A 26,638-nucleotide genomic window follows, 5' to 3' on the forward strand; every position below is an offset into this window, starting at 1 on the left:
CTTGGCCACGTGTCTACAAACAGTGGTGCACTGCACTTGGCCACGTGTCTACAAACAGTGGTGTACTGCACTTGGCCACGTGTCTACAAACAGTGGTGTACTGCACTTGGCCACGTTCTACAAACAGTGGTGTACTGCACGTGGTTCAACGTGTCTACAAACAGTGGTGTACTGCACGTGGTTCAACGTGTCTACAAACAGTGGTGTACTGCACGTGGTTCAACGTGTCTACAAACAGTGGTGCACTGCCCGTGGCTCAACGTGTCTACAAACAGTGGTGTACTGTACTTGGCCACGTGTCTACAAACAGTGGTGTACTGCACTTGGCCACGTGTCTACAAACAGTGGTGTACTGCACTTGGCCACGTGTCTACAAACAGTGGTGTACTGCACTTGGCCACGTGTCTACAAACAGTGGTGTACTGCACTTGGCCACGGGTCTACAAACAGAGGTGCATTGCACTTGGCCACGTGTCTACAAACAGTGGTGTACCGCACTTGGCCACGTGTCTACAAACAGTGGTGTACTGCACTTGGCCACGTGTCTACAAACAGTGGTGTACTGCACGTGGTTCAACGTGTCTACAAACAGTGGTGTACTGCACGTGGCCACGTGTCTACAAACAGTGGTGGACTGCACGGTGCTCAACGTGTCACAAACAGTGTTGTACTGCACGTGGTTCAACGTGTCTACAAACAGTGGTGTACTGCACGTGGCTCAACGTGTCTACAAACAGTGGTGTACTGCACTTGGCCATGTGTCTACAAACAGTGTTGTACTGCACTTGGCCACGTGTCTACAAACAGTGGTGCACTGCACTTGGCCACGTGTCTACAAACAGTGGTGTACTGCACTTGGCCACGTGTCTACAAACAGTGGTGTACTGCACTTGGCCACGTGTCTACAAACAGTGGTGTACTGCACTTGGCCACGTGTCTACAAACAGTGGTGTACTGCACGTGGTTCAACGTGTCTACAAAGAGTGGTGCACTGCACTTGGCCACGTGTCTGCAAACAGTGGTGTACTGCACTTGGCCACGTGTCTACAAACAGTGGTGTACTGCACTTGGCCACGTCTCTACAAACAGTGGTATACTGCACGTGGTTCAACGTGTCTACAAACAGTGGTGTACTGCACGTGGTTCAACGTGTCTACAACCAGTGGTGCACTGCCCGTGGCTCAACGTGTCTACAAACAGTGGTGTACTGTACTTGGCCACGTGTCTACAAACAGTGGTGTACTGCACTTGGCCACGTGTCTACAAACAGTGGTGTACTGCACTTGGCCACGTGTCTACAAACAGTGGTGTACTGCACTTGGCCACGTGTCTACAAACAGAGGTGCATTGCACTTGGCCACGTGTCTACAAACAGTGGTGTACTGCACTTGGCCACGTGTCTACAAACAGTGGTGTACTGCACTTGGCCACGTGTCTACAAACAGTGGTGTACTGCACGTGGTTCAACGTGTCTACAAACAGTGGTGTACTGCACGTGGCCACGTGTCTACAAACAGTGGTGGACTGCACGTGGCTCAACGTGTCACAAACAGTGGTGTACTGCACGTGGTTCAACGTGTCTACAAACAGTGGTGTACTGCACGTGGCTCAACGTGTCTACAAACAGTGGTGTACTGCACTTGGCCATGTGTCTACAAACAGTGGTGTACTGCACTTGGCCACGTGTCTACAAACAGTGGTGCACTGCACTTGGCCACGTGTCTACAAACAGTGGTGTACTGCATTTGGCCACGTGTCTACAAACAGTGGTGTACTGCACTTGGCCACGTGTCTACAAACAGTGGTGTACTGCACTTGGCCACGTGTCTACAAACAGTGGTGTACTGCACGTGGTTCAACGTGTCTACAAAGAGTGGTGCACTGCACTTGGCCACGTGTCTACAAACAGTGGTGTACTGCACTTGGCCACGTGTCTACAAACAGTGGTGTACTGCACTTGGCCACGTCTCTACAAACAGTGGTGTACTGCACGTGGCTCAACGTGTCTACAAACAGTGGTGTACTGCACCTGGCTCAACGTGTCTACAAACAGTGGTGTACTGCACGTTGCTCAACGTGTCTACAAACAGTGGTGTACTGTACTTGGCCACGTGTCTACAAACAGTGGTGTACTGCACGTGGTTCAACGTGTCTACAAACAGTGGTGTACTGCACGTGGCTCAACGTGTCTACAAACAGTGGTGTACTGCACTTGGCCACGTGTCTACAAACAGTGGTGTACTGCACGTGGCTCAACGTGTCTACAAACAGTGGTGTACTGCACTTGGCCACGTGTCTACAAACAGTGGTGTACTGCACTTGGTTCAACGTGTCTACAAACAGTGGTGTACTGCACGTGGCTCAACGTGTCTACAAACAGTGGTGTACTGCACTTGGCCACGTGTCTACAAACAGTGGTGTACTGCACTTGGCCACGTGTCTACAAACAGTGGTGTACTGCACGTGGCTCAACGTGTCTACAAACAGTGGTGCACTGCACTTGGCCACGTGTCTACAAACAGTGGTGTACTGCACTTGGCCACGTGTCTACAAACAGTGGTGCACTGCACTTGGCCACGTGTCTACAAACAGTGGTGTACTGCACTTGGCCACGTGTCTACAAACAGTGGTGTACTGTACTTGGCCACGTGTCTACAAACAGTGGTGTACTGCACGTGGCTCACCGTGTCTACAAACAGTGGTGTACTGCACGTGGCTCAACGTGTCTACAAACAGTGGTGCACTGCACTTGGCCACGTGTCTACAAACAGTGGTGTACTGCACTTGGCCACGTGTCTACAAACAGTGGTGTACTGCACGTGGCTCAACGTGTCTACAAACAGTGGTGTACTGCACTTGGCCACGTGTCTACAAACAGTGGTGCACTGCCCGTAGCTAAACGTGCCTACAAACAGTGGTGCACTGCACTTGGCCACGTGTCTACAAACAGTGGTGTACTGCACTTGGCCACGTGTCTACAAACAGTGGTGTACTGCACTTGGCCACGTGTCTACAAACAGTGGTGTACTGCACGTGGCTCAACGTGTCTACAAACAGTGGTGTACTGCACTTGGCCACGTGTCTACAAACAGTGTTGTACTGCACTTGGCCACGTGTCTACAAACAGTGGTGTACTGCACGTGGCTCACCGTGTCTACAAACAGTGGTGTACTGCACGTGGTTCAACGTGTCTACAAACAGTGGTGTACTGCACTTGGCCACGTGTCTACAAACAGTGGTGTACTGCACTTGGCCACGTGTCTACAAACAGTGGTGTACTGCACGTGGCTCAACGTGTCTACAAACAGTGGTGTACTGCACTTGGCCACGTGTCTACAAACAGTGGTGTACTGCACTTGGCCACGTGTCTACAAACAGTAATGCACTGCACTTGGCCACGTGTCTACAAACAGTGGTGTACTGCACTTGGCCACGTGTCTACAAACAGTTGTGTACTGCACGTGGTTCAACGTGTCTACAAACAGTGGTGCACTGCCCGTGGCTCAACGTGTCTACAAACAGTGGTGCACTGCCCGTAGCTAAACGTGTCTACAAACAGTGGTGTACTGCACGTGGTTCAACGTGTCTACAAACAGTGGTGCACTGCCCGTGGCTCAACGTGTCTACAAACAGTGGTGTACTGTACTTGTCCACGTGTCTACAAACAGTGGTGTACTGCACTTGGCCACGTGTCTACAAACAGTGGTGTACTGCACTTGGCCACGTGTCTACAAACAGTGGTGTACTGCACGTGGTTCAACGTGTCTACAAACAGTGGTGCACTGCCCGTGGCTCAACGTGTCTACAAACAGTGGTGTACTGTTCTTGGCCACGTGTCTACAAACAGTGGTGCACTGCACTTGGCCACGTGTCTACAAACAGTGGTGTACTGCACTTGGCCACGTGTCTACAAACAGTGGTGTACTGCACGTGGTTCAACGTGTCTACAAACAGTGGTGTACTGCACTTGGCCACGTGTCTACAAACAGTGGTGTACTGCACGTGGTTCAACGTGTCTACAAACAGTGGTGCACTGCCCGTAGCTAAACGTGTCTACAAACAGTGGTGTACTGCACTTGGCCACGTCTCTACAAACAGTGGTGTACTGCACGTGGTTCAACGTGTCTACAAACAGTGGTGCACTGCCCGTGGCTCAACGTGTCTACAAACAGTGGTGTACTGCACGTGGTTCAACGTGTCTACAAACAGTGGTGCACTGCACGTGGCTCAACGTGTCTACAAACAGTGGTGTACTGCACGTAGTTCAACGTGTCTACAAACAGTGGTGCACTGCCCGTGGCTCAACGTGTCTACAAACAGTGGTGCACTGCACGTGGCTCAACGTGTCTACAAACAGTGGTGTACTGCACTTGGCCACGTGTCTACAAACACCCTACCAGACAAGGATCCTAGGACCTAATACAGAGTGCTTTTATCACACCGATTACGTTTAACGATCCGTGAACGAGTAGCCAACAACGAGGGAAGGCTTGGTTTGGTTTCTCAAGCGACGTAGACAAAAAGCAGAGAGAAACGCGCAAGCGAGACAGTCATAGAAATTTATCAACCAAAGCTTGTTCAAATTGTTCGGGGAAATACAATTACCAAAAGTGGGGGGGGGGGGAAATATGATATGCTTCAACGCTGGAAAACCCAACGAACTGATTTCTATGTACCACCGGTACCCGATAAGGGCGGAAAAAGGGCAAAACAGGCAAGTTATAATTACAGTGGTTGAGAACGAAAGAGTTTCAATTCAAACAATGAATTTTTGTGAATTTTCTGTGAATGTTTACCATATGCCGACCTATACAACCTCCGAAACGATAACAACGCAAAATCTTATGCATTCATTTTAGCAAACACTTCAAACAGTTTTCATTGTTCTGAAGTATGTCGCTTTTCTTACTTCAAGAGTCTAGCATTATGAGTTGTAACTCTTTTCCAGATTATAACAACCACGAAAGATCCGCGTACTCATCAGTTTTCTTAAAAAAAAAAAAAAAATTAACACTTAAAATTTTGAGCGGCATTGATGTAAACTGCTAAACTCTAAACTCTTCTCTTGGAAAGCATTGATTTTGAATTGTATCTCTTTCGTTCTGGGTCATCGAATTATACAGCCATGCCCAATCATGCATTAATTCGTCATTCTGGTAGAAGGTAGGATATTACAGCGAACCAATAACAGAAATTCGGTTGCCCAAAGAAAGAAATGTTTGTTAGACGGGCATATACCCCGCGTCGGTTGAGCGGGCCGTGACTTCAAAACATGAGGTTGCGTTGCTTCCCCTTTCTTGTGTCCAGAGCTGTTGCTAGAAGTGCGTGTCGCCTGTCGAGAAGTCCGAGCTGAAAACAAAGCTCTTTGTGTGTTGTACATTTTGCTCTTCGTTCAGAGTGCCTAGATAATAGAATCCAGTAATTAATGTGGAAAAATTTAAGAGGTGTGAACGGTGCATTTGTAAATAAATTCCTTAATAATTGCAACCGTTAATGTGGGCGCTGAACTTGATCAGCTTATAAAATTTGTACTAAAGAATATATACGTACGATTAGACGAACTAAGACCCTGATGATGATGATGATGATGATGATGATGATGATGATGATGATGATGATGATGTTCTTTAAAGGAGCTTAACATGTAATATAATCGGCCCCAACTAAGACCAACAGACTGGGGGGACGCGCATGAAATACATGTGCAAATAAAATAATTCACCAAACCACAATTTGTAAGGTACATAACTGAAATTTAGTACAGAGGTTAAGAATGGTTAAGTGGATCTCATCACTATTTTTGGTAACTTTAGAAAAGAAATTTAAGTGTTTTGCAATTTATTAATTTCATGGCCCCGTGATCAACAAAGGTACCAGTTCTCATAAACTTTTCAGCAAATTGTACAGTGTAACCTCAATAGGTATAGAAACAACTCCACAGAAGCATTTTAAGTACAATTATATTGAATTAATTTTATGTTTAATTATTTTGTAAACTGAAACGATATCCATAAAAATCTATATTATTTCTTGTATATCTCGGCGCACAGGAATGGTATTTAAATTTGGCCCTGTATATATGTTTGTTATACACACAGCAATGGGGATACCAAAAATAATGGCTCTGTCTTTTCCAGTTTCTGCGAAAGGTGTACTTTAATAATGAAAATGGTGATTCTGAGAAAAGGCAGTTTAAAGTTGAACTTACTTTTTCCGTGCAATTCTGGTTATTAAAAGGCTCCAACTCTGTAATGTGTCTCCTTCTTTCCTTGAAAACTTCTCTTTGGTCTTGTGTTCTTTAAAAGGTCCTCAATGGATTTCTTAGCTGCAGTTATACGTTGTGTGTCAATCCTTTTCAAGATGTCTCGAGTGGATGCTCCAATCTTGAAGCCCATTCTCTGCAAGGCCTTCATCCTTTCTGAGTTGCCACCATTAAACACAAGAACTGCTTCATAAACTGCAATTCTAAACAGTCGCTGTGGAAAATGTTGTTTTGGGGCAACGTTTCCATATAAGGGCATTCAGTAAATTCACTTATCATACTTCACACGCCATATAGAGGTGTGCCATCACATGAAACAACCAGGTCTGTTTTCACATCACTGTCATTATCATCATCTAAGGGATCATTCTATCTCACTGCCTCTAATGCTGCTGCAGACAAACATAATAAAGAATCTTCTCCAGCTCAGTATTTCTCTTTGTAAACCTAACACATTGTGCTGGCATATTAATCACCCCACACAGTAAATTTACTCTTTCCCTTCCTACACCAGTGCAACTTACACCATATGTAAACCTCATGTTAGCTTCATAATACCAATTATTTGATTTTGAATTTTGAAATGACGTATCAGCATCACAGTCCTTGCATAAAATGTGCAAATAACACACCACGCCTACTCTATTACCATCATCGAAGAATTCCAGATTCTTGCTGCCACATTTCTTACAGACACACGCCGAATTCTCTTCACTAGACTACAACTCAGTGTCAACCAACCTTTATCCAGTGCTATTCTCACATTCGTCAATATTATCCCTAATACATACACTTCTAATCTTCCGTCTTGAGCTTCTGGGTGGTGAGTGCACATGTTCAAAACACGTGGTCTCTTCAGACCTAACCCCGTTTCTATTACGGTACTGGTATTATTAGCGTGCCTAGAATGTATTAGATCACGCATACACTTACACAGCTTTTTATACACTTTTCGTGGTCATGGCATGATTTAAATAAATTGAAACAAACGGAATCAATACAACGAGAAGTTATTGAAAGAACTCGCGCAAATACAAGTAATCACACTTTGTAGACAAAGATTACGATTGTCTATTGTTTCCAAAGAGAGTATCCAGCAGTCACTGATGATACAAGTAGCAAAGAAAATGTACTTCATAGCCTTGCTGATGTTTCCACAGTGCGTTTGCTTGAAGGAAGTGCTCAGAAACACTGATTATATGATCAACACTGAAGGGTCTCTGGGCCAAGTGGGCGTGGAGGATGAACACGTTAGGGATCTAATGTTTTATGGCACTTGGATTATGAACCTATTGACAATGAGTTGTACCAATGAATAAAAAATAAATCGAAAAATGACAACTTCGGCCAATTTCATGTAACTCTTTTCCAGATTATAACAACCACGTAAGTTTCGCGTACACAACAATTTTCTCAAAAATTATTTAACACGTCAAATGTTTAAAAGGCAACGATGTAAACTGCTTAAACTCTTCTCTACAAACTCATAGATTTTGACCTCTAACTATTTCGTTCTTGGGCATCGATTTATACAGCTATGCCAAATCATACATTAATTCGTCATTCTAGTAGAAGCTAGGAAATTACAGCGAACCAATAATAGAAAGTCGGTTGACCAAAGAAAGAAATGTTTGTTAGCGGGGGATGTACCCCGCGTCGGTTGTGAGGACCGCGACTTCAAACATGAGGGTACGATGCTTCCCCTTTCTTGAGTCCAGAGCTGTTGCTAGAAGTGAATGTCGTCTGAAGAGAATTCGGAGCTGCAAACAAAGCTCTTTGTGAGTTGTACAGTTTGCTCTTCGTTCAGAGCGGTTAAATAATAAAATCCAGTAATTAATATGGAAAACTTAAAAACGTGCTAACAGTGCATTTGTAAATAGATTCAATAATAATTGCAACAGTTAATGTGGGCGCCGAACTAGACCAGCTTATAAGTACTAAGGAATATGTACCTACGATTTGACGAACTAAGACCATGATGATGATGATGATGATGATGGTAATTATTTAAAGGGGCTTAACATCTAAGATCATCGGCACCAACTAAGACCAATAGGTGTTATCTAATATCTGCTTAAGGATGGACGGACTAATATAAGACAGGCATGTAAGCACACCTAACACTTACTGGTACTTTTTCAAAGCTAGAGCCCTTGAGTTCGAGTTTCGCGCGTGGTAAACGCGTACCATAACTTTCGTGCGGCCCACTAGTCCGGAGAAGGGTCAAGTGAACAATTACTAAATAGCCCAATGTTTTATGTAGCAGTGACGCATTTTCCAACCCATCAAGAGTAATGCCTGGCTAGTTTCGTGGTGAATATCACGAAGGGACAAATGAACTTCCCTGAAGTCAAATTTATCGCCATGAAACACTAATCACTAATGGTGGACTCTACGAGGCTGATGTTCATCACAAGATCGAAACCAGGTAAGCAGCCACCATTTTCATTATTTTATTTAGTAGAGTAGCAACCGCACACGGTCATCTACATAAATATGTAAATATCATTCATTAACGACTATTTGTGGTGATTTTAATATCCCTAATCACTTTGGATATAATTGGCTTAATGCATTACTTTTTATGTTTGATGGATTGCCTAAAGGAGTATTAGTTAATGCCGTGTACATATTAGTAATCGCGAGTTTACAGATGTATTTTCTTAATATTCAGTCGACCGTAAATTACATTAGTTCAGAAAATATTATAACTAATGTAGAAAAATTCTGTTTATATTGTCATAGACTATTCATTGCCTGATCATAAACGTCTCTGGCTTCAACTATCATGGGAAAACTATCAGCATGGTAACACTAACCGAATCAAACATTCCATGATGATCAGGCAGAAAAATATAAGAGCTTTAAAGTATAATCTCAGTGGAAGAAGGAAACTCAGGAACACTTTAATATTTTAAGACTGAGTTATTTAAAGTTAATTTAAGCTCTTCCCCAAAGGAAAGCTGCCCAGAAAAACTAAGGTATTAAATATACCCATAGTAATAGAGTAAAAAAGCTAAATTCCTGATCTTGCAAGTAATCAGAAAGGAAACTGTTTAATTGCATAGCTAAGCAGGATATTTATGAAGGAAAAGGGCATTAGAAATCTAGCAAAATGTTATATGGACGGGAAATATAAAAATAAATGCCAACGACAAAATTACTCGAGATCTAAAATTAATGTAACACTGCTTGTGAAATAATAAATAATGAAACTGCTAGGAAGGTAATAAAAGGGTCAACAGCCATTCACCAGACATCCTGAATTACTTCTTTGTAAACAAGTTCAAACTGGAAAATAATTAGATATTCTTGAGGAGAATTACAATTTACCTCCTGATATTTTGAGTTACCATCAATTACAGATGTAATTATATACATTTTTTTGTGTAATGAAATTACATTTAAGATGCCTGTCCAGGATAACTGGTATATTCATGAATTGTGTAAGACTAGTGGCAAGTAAATATTAATAATATCCTTGTGTTTAATTTCTATTGCTCATTTAACTCAAGTTGACATCGCATTTGTGTTGCTTTTCTGCACATGAATTCCAATTCTCTAATATGATGAGACTTCAGACATGAACATATCTGCACATTGAATACAAGGGTGTAGGCATTCTATAAAATCCTTTCTATGATTTAGAATTCCAGAAAATAACGTTGAAAAATACCATATAACAACGTGGGCGTTACCGATAGTGTCTAAATATGTGTTCTTTACGACTGTACGTACAGAAAGTACAAATAACCAATGATACATAACATCAGTGTAGATGTTTAGTAAGGTGAGCTACCAGGTCTTGTGGGAAAACGTTTTCAATTCATTTATTAAAATGGCTTCATCGATCTGCAGTGATAGCGGGCGAGGAAACCTACTAGCGCACTTATTACACAGACGCAGCTATTCTGCAAACTAAGTGAGCGGGTGTTTGCAAAAATTACCACATAAGTCACATGACTGAGAGAGGTACCACAATATTCTTCAGAAGAACGTCCCAGTTCGACACCACAAGTCAGCACATATAGTTTGATTGCATGCTTGAGAAATTTTACAATCATATTGACATCAACAGTATGACCGTAGATTGGCAATATGTTTTCCAAGACTAGCCTTTTCCCTAAAGCTTTTATCTCATTAGTAATAACAGTGTGAACATTTTCCGTTATAAGTAACCTGGTGCATGCGAATATTCGATTTCTTGAATAACTTACTACCGCATTCTTTACAAATGTTTAGGCGCCCAGCAGTATGCATGGGCAGATGTGGTTGAAGAAGAGATATCAGAGGAAAAGCTCGCCACATATATCCGGAAACTCCACAATATCTTCAAGCGATCGCTCAATAAGCATGCACTTTTCACGAAACCTTTTACCACATTAGTTACGGGAGTATGGGCGAAATTTCAATATGGATGAGCAGGTGTTTCAGGAAACTATATTTGCAGAAAGCGCACTAAGACCGTCGAGGAAGGAGTTATATCAGGCGAAACGTTCACCACAGGACTACGGAGGCTTATAAATTTCTTTCAGTAGTTACCTATTAGGTGTGTTCTTTCCCCGGAACATTTTACCACATTACTTTCGACAGTTTGGGCGACAGATCTTTCCGAAAAACACATTGACGGAGAACGCACTACAACATTCAACACGGGAGTGTGACCAATATCCAGTGTGTGTGTTCGGTGATAGTACATATATCACACTCTCGCACTGTATTCAGAAGTCTGAGATATTATAATGTCAGTATTCGAATTATTATTATTTCACTTGCATATTTATTCCTAATATTTTAATTTGGAAGTTATCCATTTGTGATACGAGTAATTAGTTTTGTACAAACGGGTGGGAAACAGTGCTAATTACAACTTGGAAATTTGTATGAGTCATGCGGTCATCCCAGAGTCCGATGAGGTGGCCTTGTTGATGTGTAGTCGGAAAGTTTCTATGAGTCATGAGAATAGCCCAGAGTCTGATGAGGTGGCCTTCTTGATGTTGTCATGAGATCCGGAGGGGATTAAGGGCTTTGCGTTGACAGGATCTTCTACTCATGATTGGTTGGCCAGAATCAATCTAGACGGATCATGTAAGAAAACGGGGAAGCTGAGGTCTATATAAGCATGTTATTGTAATGGTATGACAACTGCCATCCATGACTGTTAATATGTGCGGAATTTAAAATGTATCATTTATCAATGCCCCATGAACTGCTAGACAGCAATTGGCTGCAATTTGTTGACTGTAGAACGTCTAATAACTTGATTGGACGACGTGGAGTAATTTCTACGCTTTTATTCCTTGAATCCGCTTCGCGTTTGTCAACTGTCGACCTGCCTAGACCTCTGTGAACAGGCGGTCGGAATCTGACCGTCCCAAGGTTGCTATATTTGAAGAGACACTCTGTCTAGCAATTATTGCTAAGGGAAATGATTACCGTCCACCCTAGTTAAGGGACTGAATTGGCTGTGGAGTCTCTTACTTATCAGATCCTATCATGATAATTCATCTGGTTGTTTCAATTTACTCATAAAATGGCTGACTAATGCTGTGTAACACAAATTCTTTCTGTAAACTAACAGTGTGTGGTAATACTATTTTATAATACGTGCCGAAGACGATTACTACCGACCTCTTTGTGGACAAGGTAGCTCGTCTACCGTGACTGTGTTAGCACAAGGAGTTTCCACATGTCTAACTGAAATATTTGCTATAAAGCGCAAAGGCGATGCGTTGATAGTTCCTGTAATATATTTTTGAAAATGCCTCAAATTTGGTATTCATCGGTCGAAATTATATTCGAAGCAGTTTAAATGTGTTCCCTCTAAATTTCAAGGTGATATCCGGTATGTAATTTGGTGGCCTTAAAACCAAAACGAGCCTGTGGTCTCCGTAATTAAATGTTCTAGTATTATATTTAGGCTCAGCTAAGGCCTAGTAGCATATTTTTATCATTGTTGATATTTAAATTTGTCGTTCGCAGATGTGTTCTACTTAACTTAATTTTCTTGATTTATTATTGTTATTATTATTATTATTATTATTATTTATATTAATAAGATTTCTGGGTAGCTAAGCCATTAATTTTCTATGTAATATTGAGGTATGTATTAACCTTTTTTGGAGTTACTCTTTTCTTAACGTTATAGTTTTATTCTGTTCCTTGTAACCTTAATTCTTGCTATTGTTGTTGATGTTCCATCTTACAACGGGTATGCCATTGTTTTGTACAGATCATAGGTATTGATGAGGGATGATATTATTTGATAAGAATTGCCTCACCGTCACGAGTTCATTCTTTCTCGAGTAGCGCTGAGGATCAGACGATTCTGTGGTGTAATGGTCAGTCAAGACCTGGTTGAAAATTACTGTATATTAAGTAACAGTGGCGATGAGATTTAAGGAATGTGAACGCTACGATATTTCTTCGATTTAACATGAGATGTGATTTTGTGAATTTAATTATTTTGGTGTGAATTTTTCGTGTTTTGACATGTCGCCGACTTGTAAATTTTACATCGCCTTCTACCACTTTTGGTATTTTGAATTTGTTGGATGGGATGTATTTTCATCCCCTCTAGTTTATCTTCTAAATTTTATTTCTTGTGTATTGATATTTTCAATGCTCTGGTAGAAAAAGTTTGTCCAGTAAAACGGGTACCCCGTTCTTTTAAAATAGGTTAATTAAGAGCTCTCAAACCTGTATAGTCATATGACCATTGATTTAAAGTGTTTCGTCTTACCATTCAAGGAACTATATTTCGCGTGCAAAATATTTTTTAAATTAAAAGAATTGTGATTTAATATGGTTCCAGTGAATGAATTGATACCTTCCTATATTTTATTTAACATATTATTCAAAATTTCTTGTTTTTAACATTTTAAGAATTATTTATGGGTGTTAGGCTACTCTCATTTTAAATTATTATTATTTATTAAATACGTTTGTGGTTAAAACGATTAAGTGTTTCATGATAATTCACATGAAGCGTTCTTGTCGATTCCCCTCGATCCACCCTCTGTTGAGGCTTTTTTTACTTTTGGTTATGCCCAGATTCCATCGTTTCCCAGTCCTGTGTCTTGTATTTTGATCGAGGCGTACCCTAAGTATTTGGCGTGATTTCGCGCTGAGATGGCCTCTTGTCTCTCTTGTGGTAGTACTGGCAATCGAACTGAGTTTTTGCGGTCTTATGCCGTCAGTTAATTCGCCGTTCTTGTGTTCGATTGTTGGTACGTCACAGAGAGTAGTTGTAAGCAGTGATAGCGTAATTTTGACTACGTTCGTTGCTATGACTACCAAAGATAACAATATATCAGTTGATAAATGAATATCACTAAAATTCCGTAAATGGTGGTATGCTCCTCATTCCTCTGTATCGTGTGATTTCCTCGCCCATATCCTTTGTAGAGAAATTTATTGTGGGTAAATATGTATATTTGTATAATATTCATTTACTGGCCATGTTCACTCATTTATATTCTGGTAACATATGTAGCGTATTCATCCACGATGCCTGCCAGACCAGTACCCGAACCTCGTATGCTGAGGCATGCTGAGCTCGATCACGAGCTGAAGATTCGCAATTTCAGCAGCACGGGTACCAATTCTTCTGATGTTGTATTGCTGCCCGGTGTCGGGCATACGCATATTGATATTACTTAACTTAGCCCCGAGGATAACATGAAGATGTTTTTAGATTCCCTAGTGTCTCTGTTGATTTAACTCGAACGGCCAGTGTGTTTGACATGGACCATAAGGGTACCTTGTATACAAATATTCTTGGTGCATTCAAACATGAAACTCAACTTCTACCAATAAATTTCACGATGTGATTCTGCGAAATTACATTCCAGTTGAGGCGTTAAGAACCTTGATTCCTAAGTACTGCTTCTGGTTCCAAGCGATAAATGAGACAATTTCAACCTATATCCCCGATTTGTGTTTTTATTGTGAAGTGTTCAAGGTGTATTTTCCGGAGTCTGCAATAGTTGATGTAATTTTAGAAGGTATATCTCCCCAATATAGGTCGTATTTGTCCGTCCTGAAACTATTGCTGAACGTAGAGCTTTGTGCATTAAGTGTGCAGACGCCTCACGTGTAATTTATGTACCACCTCCTACCCTTGCTGAAACCAGTCATGACCGTCTTCTGATTTTATTCCAGCCTAACCCTGCATATGAAGTGTTATGCATATGGTGCGCCGGGCAACTTGCGCAGTGATTGCTCTAATGATCGGCGACAATTCTAAAAGATATCATTGATGACATGCTCCGCGATGGCATTATTCGACCCTCCAATTTAACATGTGCCTCCCCAATATTTTTGGTACCGAAACCCTCTAGCGGTTTTCGCCCGATCATTGTTTATATACAGTTGAACAGAAAGGTAATGATTAATCTGTACCCCTTCTTGACCTACACTCATATTTCGCATGGTTTCATGGTGCTAAATTTTGAGCGCGTTTGATTTGAATAAAGCCTATCATCTGACTCTCCTCGACGAACAAAGCAAGCATCTCACAGCCTTCTGTGTGGATTGGAACTTGTATGAATTCAATCGTTTGCCCTTTGAGCAATGTTGAAAATGGCTTTGTCTAACGCTCCAGTTTTGGCTATTCCTGACATTTCCAAAACATATGTTATTCAAACTGATCCCTTTTCAGATAAAGTAGTTGCCGCTGTACTATCTGGATGATGTCATTATGTAGAGTGAAACCTTTGAAGATTATCTCTTACATATCAAAGAATGTTAGAGCGATTCACGAAGGCTGGATTAACTGTGAACATTTCCAAGGTTAACTTCTCTCGTAGTCAAATATCATCTCTAGGTCACATTGTATCACAAAACTGTGTTGTCAGTCGATCACTCTATAACAAAAGCTATTCAGTATTTCAAGCCTCGTAAAGATGCAAAAGGTGTAAGAAGATTTATTGGCATGGCTGGATTTTTCCGAAAGTTCACCCCTGAATTTGCGGATATTGTTGCAACCTTAAATTTACTTCGTAAGGAGAACCAAAAATTAATCTGGGAGGAACCCCATCATCTCGGACATCTCAAGGAAGTGTTACAGCGATTCAGCAAGGCTGGATTACCTGTCAAACTTTCCAAGATTAACTTCGCTCGTAGTCATACCTCATTTTAGGCCACAAAGTAACAAAAAACTGTGTCTCAATCGATCATGCTAGAACAATGTTGAAAATTGCTTTATCTAACGCTCCAGTTTTGGCTACTCCTGACTTTTCCAAAACATACATTATTCAAACTGATCTCTTTTCAGATAAAGTAGTTGCCGCTGTACTATTGCAAGACTCCGATCTCGGTGGTAGAGTAATCGCGTATGCTTCTCGATGCTTGTCATCGTTGGAAAGTAAATATTCCATCTATGAATTGGAGGGATGTGCAGTCCCTTTCGCCCTGGAATGTTTCGGATGTATGTCGAACAAGTCCACTTAGAGGTTGAAACCGACAGTATAGCATTTCATGGGTTCTCAGTCGACCACGTAGTTCCGGTAGGTTGATTCTATGGGCTATTAGGATCTCTTATTGTAAATTCACTGTCCGGCAAATCAGAGGATCATAAAGCATTGTTGCCGATGGCTTGAGCCGCATGTTTGTCGTTCATCGCGATAAACCTGATTCAATTCCAAGTTTCCTAAATTTTCCTCAAACTTGTGCAGGCACAACTGTCCCTATGAATGCCATTCTCACTGATTTTCCGGCTCTGTATCAGAACATTAGTAAGTGTCAGGCTAGTGATCCAGAGATCAAGAATATGATTGATCTAAATTCCACTGGTACTATCGTCAAACCCTATTCTCTTGCCAATGGTGTTCTGTTTTGCAAGTCACGTAGGGACATGAAGTTCAAAATTGTTGTTCCACCTGATCACATTCCAACTACCTTCAAATATTACCATGAATATGTTGGTGGAGGATACCTTGGTGTATTTAAAACCCGTCAAAGTACCAGATCCTGTTTCATTTGGTAGGGAATGGATGTTGAATTTCGTGAAAGGGTTAAATCTTGCAAAATTTGTGCAATAAGCAAACCTAATCTGAATATTCGTGTTGGTTTCCTGTCTTCTTCACCTGCTATACGCACTATATAGAGGTTATACATCGATTACGTGGGTCCATTCCCAAATTAAATATTGGGTCACCAGTACACTCTCGTGTGGGTAGACAGCTACACTCGCTTTTGCTGGATCTTCCCAACTCACCTTGCTAACGATCAGACCACTATATCTAAGTTGGCGTCCTTGTAAGTTCATTAATTCTGATAACGCTAGAGCCTTTCGGTGCAATACATGTAAGAAATTCTGTTTCGACCTGTCAATCTCCCACGTCACGACTACCGCCTACTAGCCTTGTCCCTCCCTTGCGGAGAGAGAGAATCACAATTTAAGGTCAGCACTCATTGTAAACTATCACTCCGATGAATCTAAGTTGGACACCATTCTTCACTGGTTGCAGTATGCCTTCAGCACCGCTGTTCATGAATCCCACATGCAATCTCCTGTTACCATGATGTTGAGTTACGAACCATATTCACCATTTTCCAAAGCATTGAAACTCGATGAGATTCTTCCAGAAAATATGTGCGCTCATAACATGCGCAAAGTGTGGGATAGTGCCAAGGCTAGATTAGCTGTGTCATATGAGAATGTGCGTAAATAATATGGTAAAGGTCGTAAGCCATGTGGTATATCCGTAAGTGATCAAGTCTTTGTTAAGGCTCATCCTTATAGCAAAAAAATTGAAAAGTTTCCGGCCAAATTAGCGCCTCGGTTCAACGGTCCTTGCACCGCGTTACAATTTTTGATCGCTGTCCCTTTGTCAGTGATCCTGTTGCTAGAAGAATAAAGACTGTTCATCTGAGCCAGGTGAGTACTATGTAAACTCATCAGCAGTTTAAACTTCATGTAACTTAAGTCATGTTATATTTCCCACTGTATAAGTGTCAGGGAATATCGGAACTACAGTGTTTTCAAAGATTCATTTCTCAAAGGTCTAATACTACAGTGGTGAAATGACATTAATGTAAAGTAACCGTATGGCACACATATCTTTTAACGGATTGATGTTCCCCAGTGCAAAGTACCCATGTTACCCCTGGTACTTCTGCTCTCATAAAAATGCTTCTGCAACGTGCGTACGTGACTCGATGGTTTCGAGGAAATCTCCATCATCTATGCTGTAATGTGAGCGAGGTAACCCTTCTACTGTGCTGTGTGATGATAGCCATTGTCTGTGCTCCCATCGACTAAGTGAGAACAGCATACGAATGGCAGTGTGAATACAATGCTGGCCACGCTGTGCCCCTACTACTTCTGTCGACGAAATTGACTCTGTGCTGTTGCCATTACATCATTAAGCAAAAGACTGTGAGAAACCTCCACCTCAATGAGTATTTGCCCTGTGACACTTTTATTCATTCTCGACAATATGTGTGAAATGCCATGCTTCGCCAGTAACTAACTGTATTAACCCATATACTCAAACTGTACTTATCGCGCTACCCTGGTGTGTTCTTTCGGAGGGTGAGGCTGTAGCGGTATAATTTCAAGGGGCTTTGTGTAACTACTGCCGTCTATAACTGTTAGTAGGTTGTAATTCAAAATGTATCATTTAAGAATGTCGCATGAACTGCTAGACAACAATTGGTTGATATTTGTTAATTTGGTATATCTTATACCTTGATTTGACGACATTCAGTAATTTCTACACTTTGTTCCTTGACACCGCTGCGCGTTTGTCAACTGTTGCCCTGCGCTGACTTGTGGTCCTACTCTGTGAACAGGGAGTCGGCATCTCATCGTCTCCAAGATGGCTGTATTTGAACAGACACTCTCTCTAGCCATTATGTCCAAGGGAAGTGATTACCATACACCCTAGTTAAGGGATTGAAGTGGCTGTGGGGCCTACCACATATAAGTATCTACCATGATACGTCATCTGGTGTTTTAAATTTACTCTTACAGTGTCTGACTAGTGCTGTGTAATATCGGTTCCTTCTTAAACTAAAAGTGTGTGGTAATACTATTATATAATATGTGCCGAAAACGATTATTACGGGCCTAATCTTCGGTAAGTTTCGTAAACTTCATACCTTGGACAAGGTAGCTCGTCTATCTTGGTTGTGTTAGAACAAGGAGTTTCAATGAATTCATGAATGTCTGAGTGAAATATTAGCTACAGAGCGCAGAGGCGATGCGTTGAAAATTTCTGACGTATTGCGTGAAAATGCCTCAAATTTGGTATTCATCAGTTTAAGAGTGTCCCCCTCTAAATTTCAAGGTGATATCCAGTGTGTAGTTTGACGGGCTTAAAACCAAAACAAACCTGTGGTGTCCGTAATAAACTGTTCGAGTATTATAGTTAGGCTCAGCTAAGGCCTAGTAGCATATTTTTATCACTGATGATATTTAAACTTGTTGTTCTCAAATGTGTTCTACCTAACTTAATTTTCTTGGATTATTATTATTATTATTATTATTATTATTATTATTATTATTATTATTATTATTATTAAGTTTTCTGGGCAGCTAACTGATTCGTTCTCTATGTAATATTGAGGTGCTCTTATTCTTTTGTGGAGTTCCTCTTTTCTTAACGTTATAGTTTTATTCTGTTTCTTGTAACCCTAATTCTTGCTATTCTTTACTTGTTCCATCTTACAACGGTTACGTCATTGTTACGTCAAGATGATGGATATTGATAAGATATAATTTGTTAAGCAATGCGTCACTGTTACGAGTTCATTGTGTCTCCGGTGACGCTGTGGATCAGACGCTTGTGTGGAGTAATGGTTAGTCAAGACCTGTTTGATAATGACTGTGGTTTACTCTACTCACATTGGCGACCAGATTTAAGGAATGTGACCGCTACGATATTTCTTCGGTTAAACGTGTGATGCGAATATGTTGTGTTTTAACATGTCGCCGACTTGTAGTTTCCTACTTCGCCTTGTATCACTTGTGGTATTTTGTATATGTTGGTTGGGATGTGTCTTCTTCCCTTCTGGTTTATCTTAATTATATTTCTCGTGTTACCTTTAAATAGTTTCGTTATTTTCAATAATCTTCAATATTCTAGAAGAAAACATTTCTCTACTGAACAGGGGTACCTCGTTCTTTTAAAAGTGGTTAATTGAGAGCGATCACTCTAGGATAATCATATAACCATTGATTTAAAGGGTTTCCTCTTATCACAAGGGAACTGCATTTCGCGCGCATGTTTTTTAAAATGAAATGATTTTTGTTTTAATAATGTTCCAATGAATGAGTTGATTTCTTCTTACTCTTAAATTTTGTTTTTAATGTTATGAATTATATATGGGTGTTACCCTCCATTCTTTTAATATTAATTTCTATAAAATGTTTACGTGGTTAAAAAGATGTAGCATCCCAAGGTATTTCACATGAATTGCTCTATCCTATTCCATCATCTGTTGGGGTTCTCTTTGAGCTTTGGTTCTGCCCAGATTCCATCGCTACCTAGTCCTGTGCCTTGTGTTTATATCGAGGCCTACCCTAAGTAGTTGGCGTGATTTCGCCTTGGGATGGCCTCTTTTTTCTCTTATGGTAGTACTGGTAATCGAACTGAGTTATTGCCCTCCTGTGCCGTCAGTTGTTTCGTCGTCCTTGCGTTCGATTTTCGGTAAGTCACATGATCAAACGGCGAGAAGTTTACGGGTCTTGGCTACATACTGGAATGGACTTAAAAGTTTGGTGGAGAAAACTTGACTTGATATAACAGAGAAGAAGTAATGTAATTATTGTGGAACCTGGTCTTATTGTGTTTGTGAAGTATTAACCTACAACAGAGAAGTGCTTAGACACATCGTCTTGTACCACTTGTGGCGGCTTGGTATTATATGTTGGTGAGGGCTACGGAGTGCTGTATTTCAGACTTTCCATAATTTATGTTCCAGAATAATAAGTGTGTGTTGCACGAGTAATGTACCTTTCAACCAAATGTTAGAGTCAAGTGTCAATAGTTAGAATAAGCTAGTTGTGTTGATACACAGTGACAATGAAGGGTACTTATCTGCATATATGTACCTTGATCACCAGGCTGAGAGCAAATGGTGGCTTTTGGTTTCCCACTGTTTTTGTTGTTGTCGATTATTGTGTAAATATGGATTCTTCCAGCAATATTTTGTGAGTATATTTTTATGCATATTTTGGTGTGTTGATTAGGTGCCAACGCACGGATATCGCTCGGAATACCGTTGATTATTTACAATCAGTGGGGTTATTGATGAACCTAGGTGCAATTCCTACCTATTTAGTCGTTTTCGGGTTAGGTAAGGTCTGATGATGTACAAGGACTCAAACGTTTTGTACACGCCTTGGGATAGAAAGAAGCATCACGCTTTACCCAAATTTGAGGGATCCCTTGTGGTGAACTCTGGAGTAGATACTACGGACATTTCGGAATTTTATTTTATTAGTTTATTTTTGTTAGTTATCCAAATAGATTTCATTTGACGCCAAAGCGTGAAGAGATTAGGTATTTTATTCATATTTGATAATACTTTCACCATATTGGAATTGTTAATTATTAACATTATGTTACAAATGGCGCACAGCGTGAGGCAATCAAGTATTTTTTATTCATATTTGTTTGTTTTAATCATATGGCAATGGTTATTAATTATTTTAATTGTTATTCACACATTTTACAGTCTGTAAGATTCTGTATATCCAGTTTATACCCTTCATGAAACTTCTTCTCACATTAATTACAACAATCCAGGCGGCATCCATTAATGGTAAAAATGTGTTGCCAAATATTAAATATTGAAATATTACCGCAGTGAACACAATGATGCGGAAGTGTCTAACAAGCGCTGTCTTTCTTCACACGCTACGATATATATCCAACTCAGACTTTTGAGCAACATTGTTACACACATCGATCTCAAAATGTGGGCGAGCTGAACAATATCTTACTTGTGTTCTCAAAGATTAGACTTGGTAAAATGCTAATTATCGCACTCATTACCGAAATGAAGACGTTCCCCTGTAACGGTAGCATGCGTTGTCGAAGAACTTCTTTCCCTATGAAATTCTACCCACAGTCATCAGAAGAATATCGACACTCACCAGCATGTGCAGCCAGGTGGTGAGAGAGACTGTACATATGAGATAAAGCTATAACCGCAATGATCAAACGAATGTATGTTGTCGAAGAACTTGTTCCTCAGAAGACTTCTACCCACAGTCATCACAAGAAAGTGGATGGGTACCAGTAGAAATAAGCAGCTGTTGCCGGATATTCGACTTACGAGAAAACTTAGTTCGACAGCGATCACAGGAATTGGGACGCACACCAGCATGTGAAAGCTGGTGTTGCCAGAGAAGCGACTTGTGAGAAAACTGTTTACCACATTGATCAACGTAATGTCGACGCCCTCCAGTATGCATACCAGGTGATGTTGAAGAGTGGATTAAAAGAAAAACAACCACAATAATCACAAGAATATGCACGCATACTAGTATGGGTAAGCAGGTGCCTCCGTAGATCAGACTTTTGAGGAAAGGAATTACCAAATTGAATGCCAGAATGAGTAGTATGCAGATGTTGCAGAAGATCCCACCTCGGGGAAAAATAATTATCACATTCATGTCAAGAACATGCAAGCTCGCCAGTATGTGTACGCAGGTGTCGCCGAAGTTGTGATCTGTTAAAAAACTTCTTACTACACTGATCACAGGAATGGCGACGCTCATCAGTATGTGTAAGAAGGTGTTGTCGAAGATTCGAATTCCGAGAAAATTTGTTACCACAACCAAGACAGGAATATGGGCGTTCGCCAGTATGTACAAGTAGGTGACGCCGAAGATGTGACCTGTTAACAAACTTCTTACCACATTGATCACAGGAAAAACGACGCTCATTAGTATGTGTAAGTAGGTGTTCTCGAAGATTCGACTCCCTAGAAAATGTATTACCACATTCATGACATGAAAATGGACGCTCACCAGAATGTATAAGTAGGTGTCGCCGAAGATCGGTCACTAAGGTAAACGTCATACCACATTGATCACACATATGTTGTCGATGACCAGTATGCGAAAGCAGGTGCCGTGTAAGATGCGACTTCTGGTAAAACTTCTTACCACATTGACCACAAGCATGTCTACGTTCACTGGTATGTGTAAGCATGTGTTGGCGATAATTCGATTTCCGAGAAAATTTTCTACCACATGTATGACAGGAATAGGGACGCTCACCAGTGTGTATACGGAGGTGTTCCTGAAGAGTCGACTTCCGAGAAAATTTATAACCACATTCATTACAACAGAGTGTTTGTTCTCTAATGTGATGGATTGGGCTTGCTTCAGAGTCAGAGAAAACTTGTATGTTGCATTCATTATGAGTGGGCAAAATGCACATTACGTCACTCCCTTTTTTCAATATCTTGCAATTACTGTTGCATGTACCTACCGGACCTCCCCTTAATAATGCAACGTTCCCAAACCTAGAAAACAGAATACAAAAGGTTATTAGTTTTTACGAGTAAACTAACGAAATCAAACACAATATCCAAAAGCAAACGCAATATATGTCCCAAAATTACTTCCTATCGCATTACGTTGCACTCCAAATCCCAATAATTTTATGAAAAGGATCTGACAAATAAGCCTATATAATTTCCAATTGCGACATAGAATACATGACAAGTTTACATTCAACAAGAGCACATTAAAGCAATTCAAGAGGAACCAATATGGAAACAATGATTGTGAATGCTTCCCTTAGTGATATCCTTATGTGCATTAATCACGTTTATTTGCAACTGAAACTCATCACATTTAGGATGCCGAATAATCTCTAATAGCTTCATCCTAAGTAGGTTACATGTTGACAAGGTTTCTCTGTCACCCATAGGGACTTTGGCAAGGGCTACCAGACAATTTGACGTCCTATTTCTGATACACATGTATGTTATAAAGCCGGGAAGTAATTCCTGACTGAAGCTATTGAGCTACTTCAGCTGAGCTAGTACATGTCATCTCGTCGTCCACATAAAAACAAGAAGACGCAATAGGGAGAGATTCTGTGTACTCGTCAGCAAGTTGAACTAAAAATCTCGGAGCAAGATATGGGCAGAACTTATAAGAGTAGTGGAGTGGCAGTCCTTGATCTCTTCATCAGAGGATTCATGCCTCCCAACATTCAGAAGACTCCTGTGGTCGAGATGTATTAATACACATTTTTACATCTTAGCAATATCAGCTAAAGGAGTAACAATATATGTTTTGAAACTTGAAAGAATAGACAGGAAGTCAGGTTGAATTTGAGAGTCAACCATTGACGAGTTCAAAGCTAACCCATTTCAAGATTCACATCTGTCAAACTGAATTCTTGGCTTGATTGTCATGCTAGAATCTTTGAACACACAATGATGGGGCATACAAAAGCGTAAAGAGTTAGAAGCCTCAAGGGGTGCAATTTTCATGTGTCCCATTCCATTGTATTCACGCATGAAAATTAGATACAGCTGTTTCCAGTCTGGAAATGTAGCGAACGTATTTTCAATGGGTTTAAGCGTTTTAACAGCATTATGCCTAGGCTGACCTACAGGTGACACTTCACGACGAATAAGAAATTTGTCAACAAACCTGTAAGAATCGTCCATCTGACCATTATTCAAGAAAATATTCTTCAAATGCTCTTTCTTCAGGAGTAAGAAATGGATGATAGAGTTCTTCGAGCTTTTTTGTGTAAAGAGAATCAAGATTTATAAGCCTCGCACACCGAACCTTAACAAAAATCTCCGGGATAGTGCCTGAGAATTCCCTAGCAAATTCAGTCACCTAAAAAGTTGGGATAACGGAGCTCGATAGCTGCAGTCGCATAAGTGCGGCCAGTATCCATTAATCTGGAGATAGTGGGTTCTTGGTAGACTTCAGCTATTTTTTTTTGCTAGGGGCTTTACGTCGCACCGACACAGATAGGTCTTATGGCGACGATGGGATAGGAAAGGCCTAGGAGTTGGAAGGAAGCGGCCGTGGCCTTAATTAAGGTACAGCCCCAGCATATGCCTGGTGCGAAAATGGGAAACCACGGAAAACCATTTTCAGGGCTGCCGATAGTGGGATTCGAACCTACTATCTCCCGGATGCAAGCTCACAGCCGCGCGCCTCTACGCGCACGGCCAACTCGCCCGGTAGACTTCAGCTATTAGCATGATACAAATAGAAGAATGCTGCTTAAATATACTAACACATAAAATGACGTCACAAGCAATATATCAACTGGGACAATCAATTTGGTGTCCAGGAAGTTACCTGGTGGTTGTATTCACGACTGAACAGTTCAACCTCAATGTACAATCTGACATTATAGCGTAAGAACCAAGGTTGCATTTGGATCTTCCAGGCGATACAACAGTATTGCCTATACCAAATATAGGTAGCGAACAAATCTTAGTACAAATGCCAAGATTCATGACAAAACTACAAGACACAAGACACTAAGAATAAATGATTCCCCCAGTTCAAAAAATCTTTATCCAGTACAATGACTCCGGAACTTCTTCAATGCTTCACAAGCTGTGCTTAGCTAAATATTTCAGTGGGTGACACAATTGCAGTACTTCTAACATTTATATCATTATTGAGAATTGCTTGTTCTTTACAAACCAAGAAGGTGTGGGGTCCAGTGAACCGGGGGCACTTGTGTCGCTTACACTATTGAGGTACATGAGAAGCAAAAATATAGACACCAAAGGTTACTTTCTCTCACAAACTTGGGCGATAAACAATGTTGTTTGTTTGTTTGTTCGCTTGAACTTAGTACAATCAGAATTGCTATGATTATCAAATTTGCAAGACAGTAGTATAATTGGACAGTTCTGCGGCACCTCCGCCGCCGCACGCCTCCGCCCGCCTCCTCCTCCGCCGCCTCCGCCGCCGCCTCCGCCGCCCGCGGGAAATTTGAATTTTGGCGGGAAATTTGAATTTTGGCGCGAGATTTGAATTTGTAAACAAAGCCACGTGCTTTTTGACAGCTGTCATCGACAACAACGCATCGCTAACCTCACTGCTGCCATCTTGACGGGCCTAAACCTCACTAGTGCCAACTTAACCTAACTAGCATGAGGTAAACAAAGCCACGTGTTTTCTGACAGCCACGTGCTTTTTGACAGACAACAACGCATCGCTAACCTCAGTACTGCCATCTTGACGGGCCTAAACCTCAGTAGTGCCAACTTAACCTAACTAGCGCGAGGTAAACAAAGCCACGTGCTTTTTGACAGCCACGTGCTTTTTGAGAGATTTATAAACAAAGCCACGTGCTTTTTGACAGACAACAACGCATCGCTAACCTCAGTACTGCCATCTTGACGGGCCTAAACCTTAGTGGTACCAACTTAACCTAACTAGCGCGTGGTAAACAAAGCCACGTGTTTTTTGACAGCCACGTGGTTTTTTGACAGCTGTCATCCGCCATCTTTGAGCACTGTGCTGCCCTCTATATCGCAGTAGCTGCAAAATTCGTCACCTGTCATCGGCAGTGCTGCCATCTTGACGGGTCTAAACCTTAGTGCTACCAACTTAACCTAACTAGCGCGAGGTAAACAAAGCCACGTGTTTTTTGACAGCTGCCATCCGCCATCTTTAATCTATTGAGCACAGTGCTGCCCTCTTTAGCTACTTACCTTTGAAATGTGGTGGCGGATAATTTGAAAAATGCTTTTTTGACAGCAGCCATCTTGCATCGCAAACCTCAGTGCTGCCCTCTTTAGCTAGATACCTGTGGTGGCAGACAATTCCACGTGACAGCAGCCATCAAAGCCACGTGTTTTTTGACAGCCACGTGCTTTTTTGACAGCTGTCATCCGCCATCTTTGAGCACTGTGCTGCCCTCTATATCGCAGTAGCTGCAAAATTCGTCACCTGTCATCGGCAGTGCTGCCATCTTGACGGGTCTAAACCTTAGTGCTACCAACTTAACCTAACTAGCGCGAGGTAAACAAAGCCACGTGTTTTTTGACAGCTGCCATCCGCCATCTTTAATCTATTGAGCACAGTGCTGCCCTCTTTAGCTACTTACCTTTGAAATGTGGTGGCGGATAATTTGAAAAATGCTTTTTTGACAGCAGCCATCTTGCATCGCAAACCTCAGTGCTGCCCTCTTTAGCTAGATACCTGTGGTGGCAGACAATTCCACGTGACAGCAGCCATCTTTAATCAAGAGAGCACCGTGCTGCCCTCTATGTGGTGGCGGTAAATTGAAAAATTCCACGTGCTCTTGTTTGGAAACAAACTCACGTGCTTTTTTGACAGCTGTCATCTGCCATCTTTAATCAACAGAGCTGCACTCTATGTGGTGGCGGCAATTTGAAAAATTCTATGTGCTC

At 41.2% G+C, this 26,638-nt stretch overlaps 1 protein-coding gene across 1 annotated transcript in view; it reads right to left on the reverse strand.

Moving 5' to 3' along the window:
* Positions 1–22,727: 22,727 nt before the first annotated feature.
* Positions 22,728–26,638, reverse strand: part of LOC136884838 (uncharacterized) — an 82,169-nt gene continuing 78,258 nt past the window's right edge. The window contains exon 6 of the mRNA XM_068230151.1: positions 22,728–22,750. Within this exon, the coding sequence (XP_068086252.1) occupies positions 22,728–22,750 (23 nt within the window). The remainder of the gene's footprint in view (positions 22,751–26,638) is intronic.

This window comes from Anabrus simplex, chromosome 13 (genome assembly GCF_040414725.1).
Source record: "Anabrus simplex isolate iqAnaSimp1 chromosome 13, ASM4041472v1, whole genome shotgun sequence".
Lineage (NCBI taxonomy): Eukaryota > Metazoa > Arthropoda > Insecta > Orthoptera > Tettigoniidae > Anabrus > Anabrus simplex.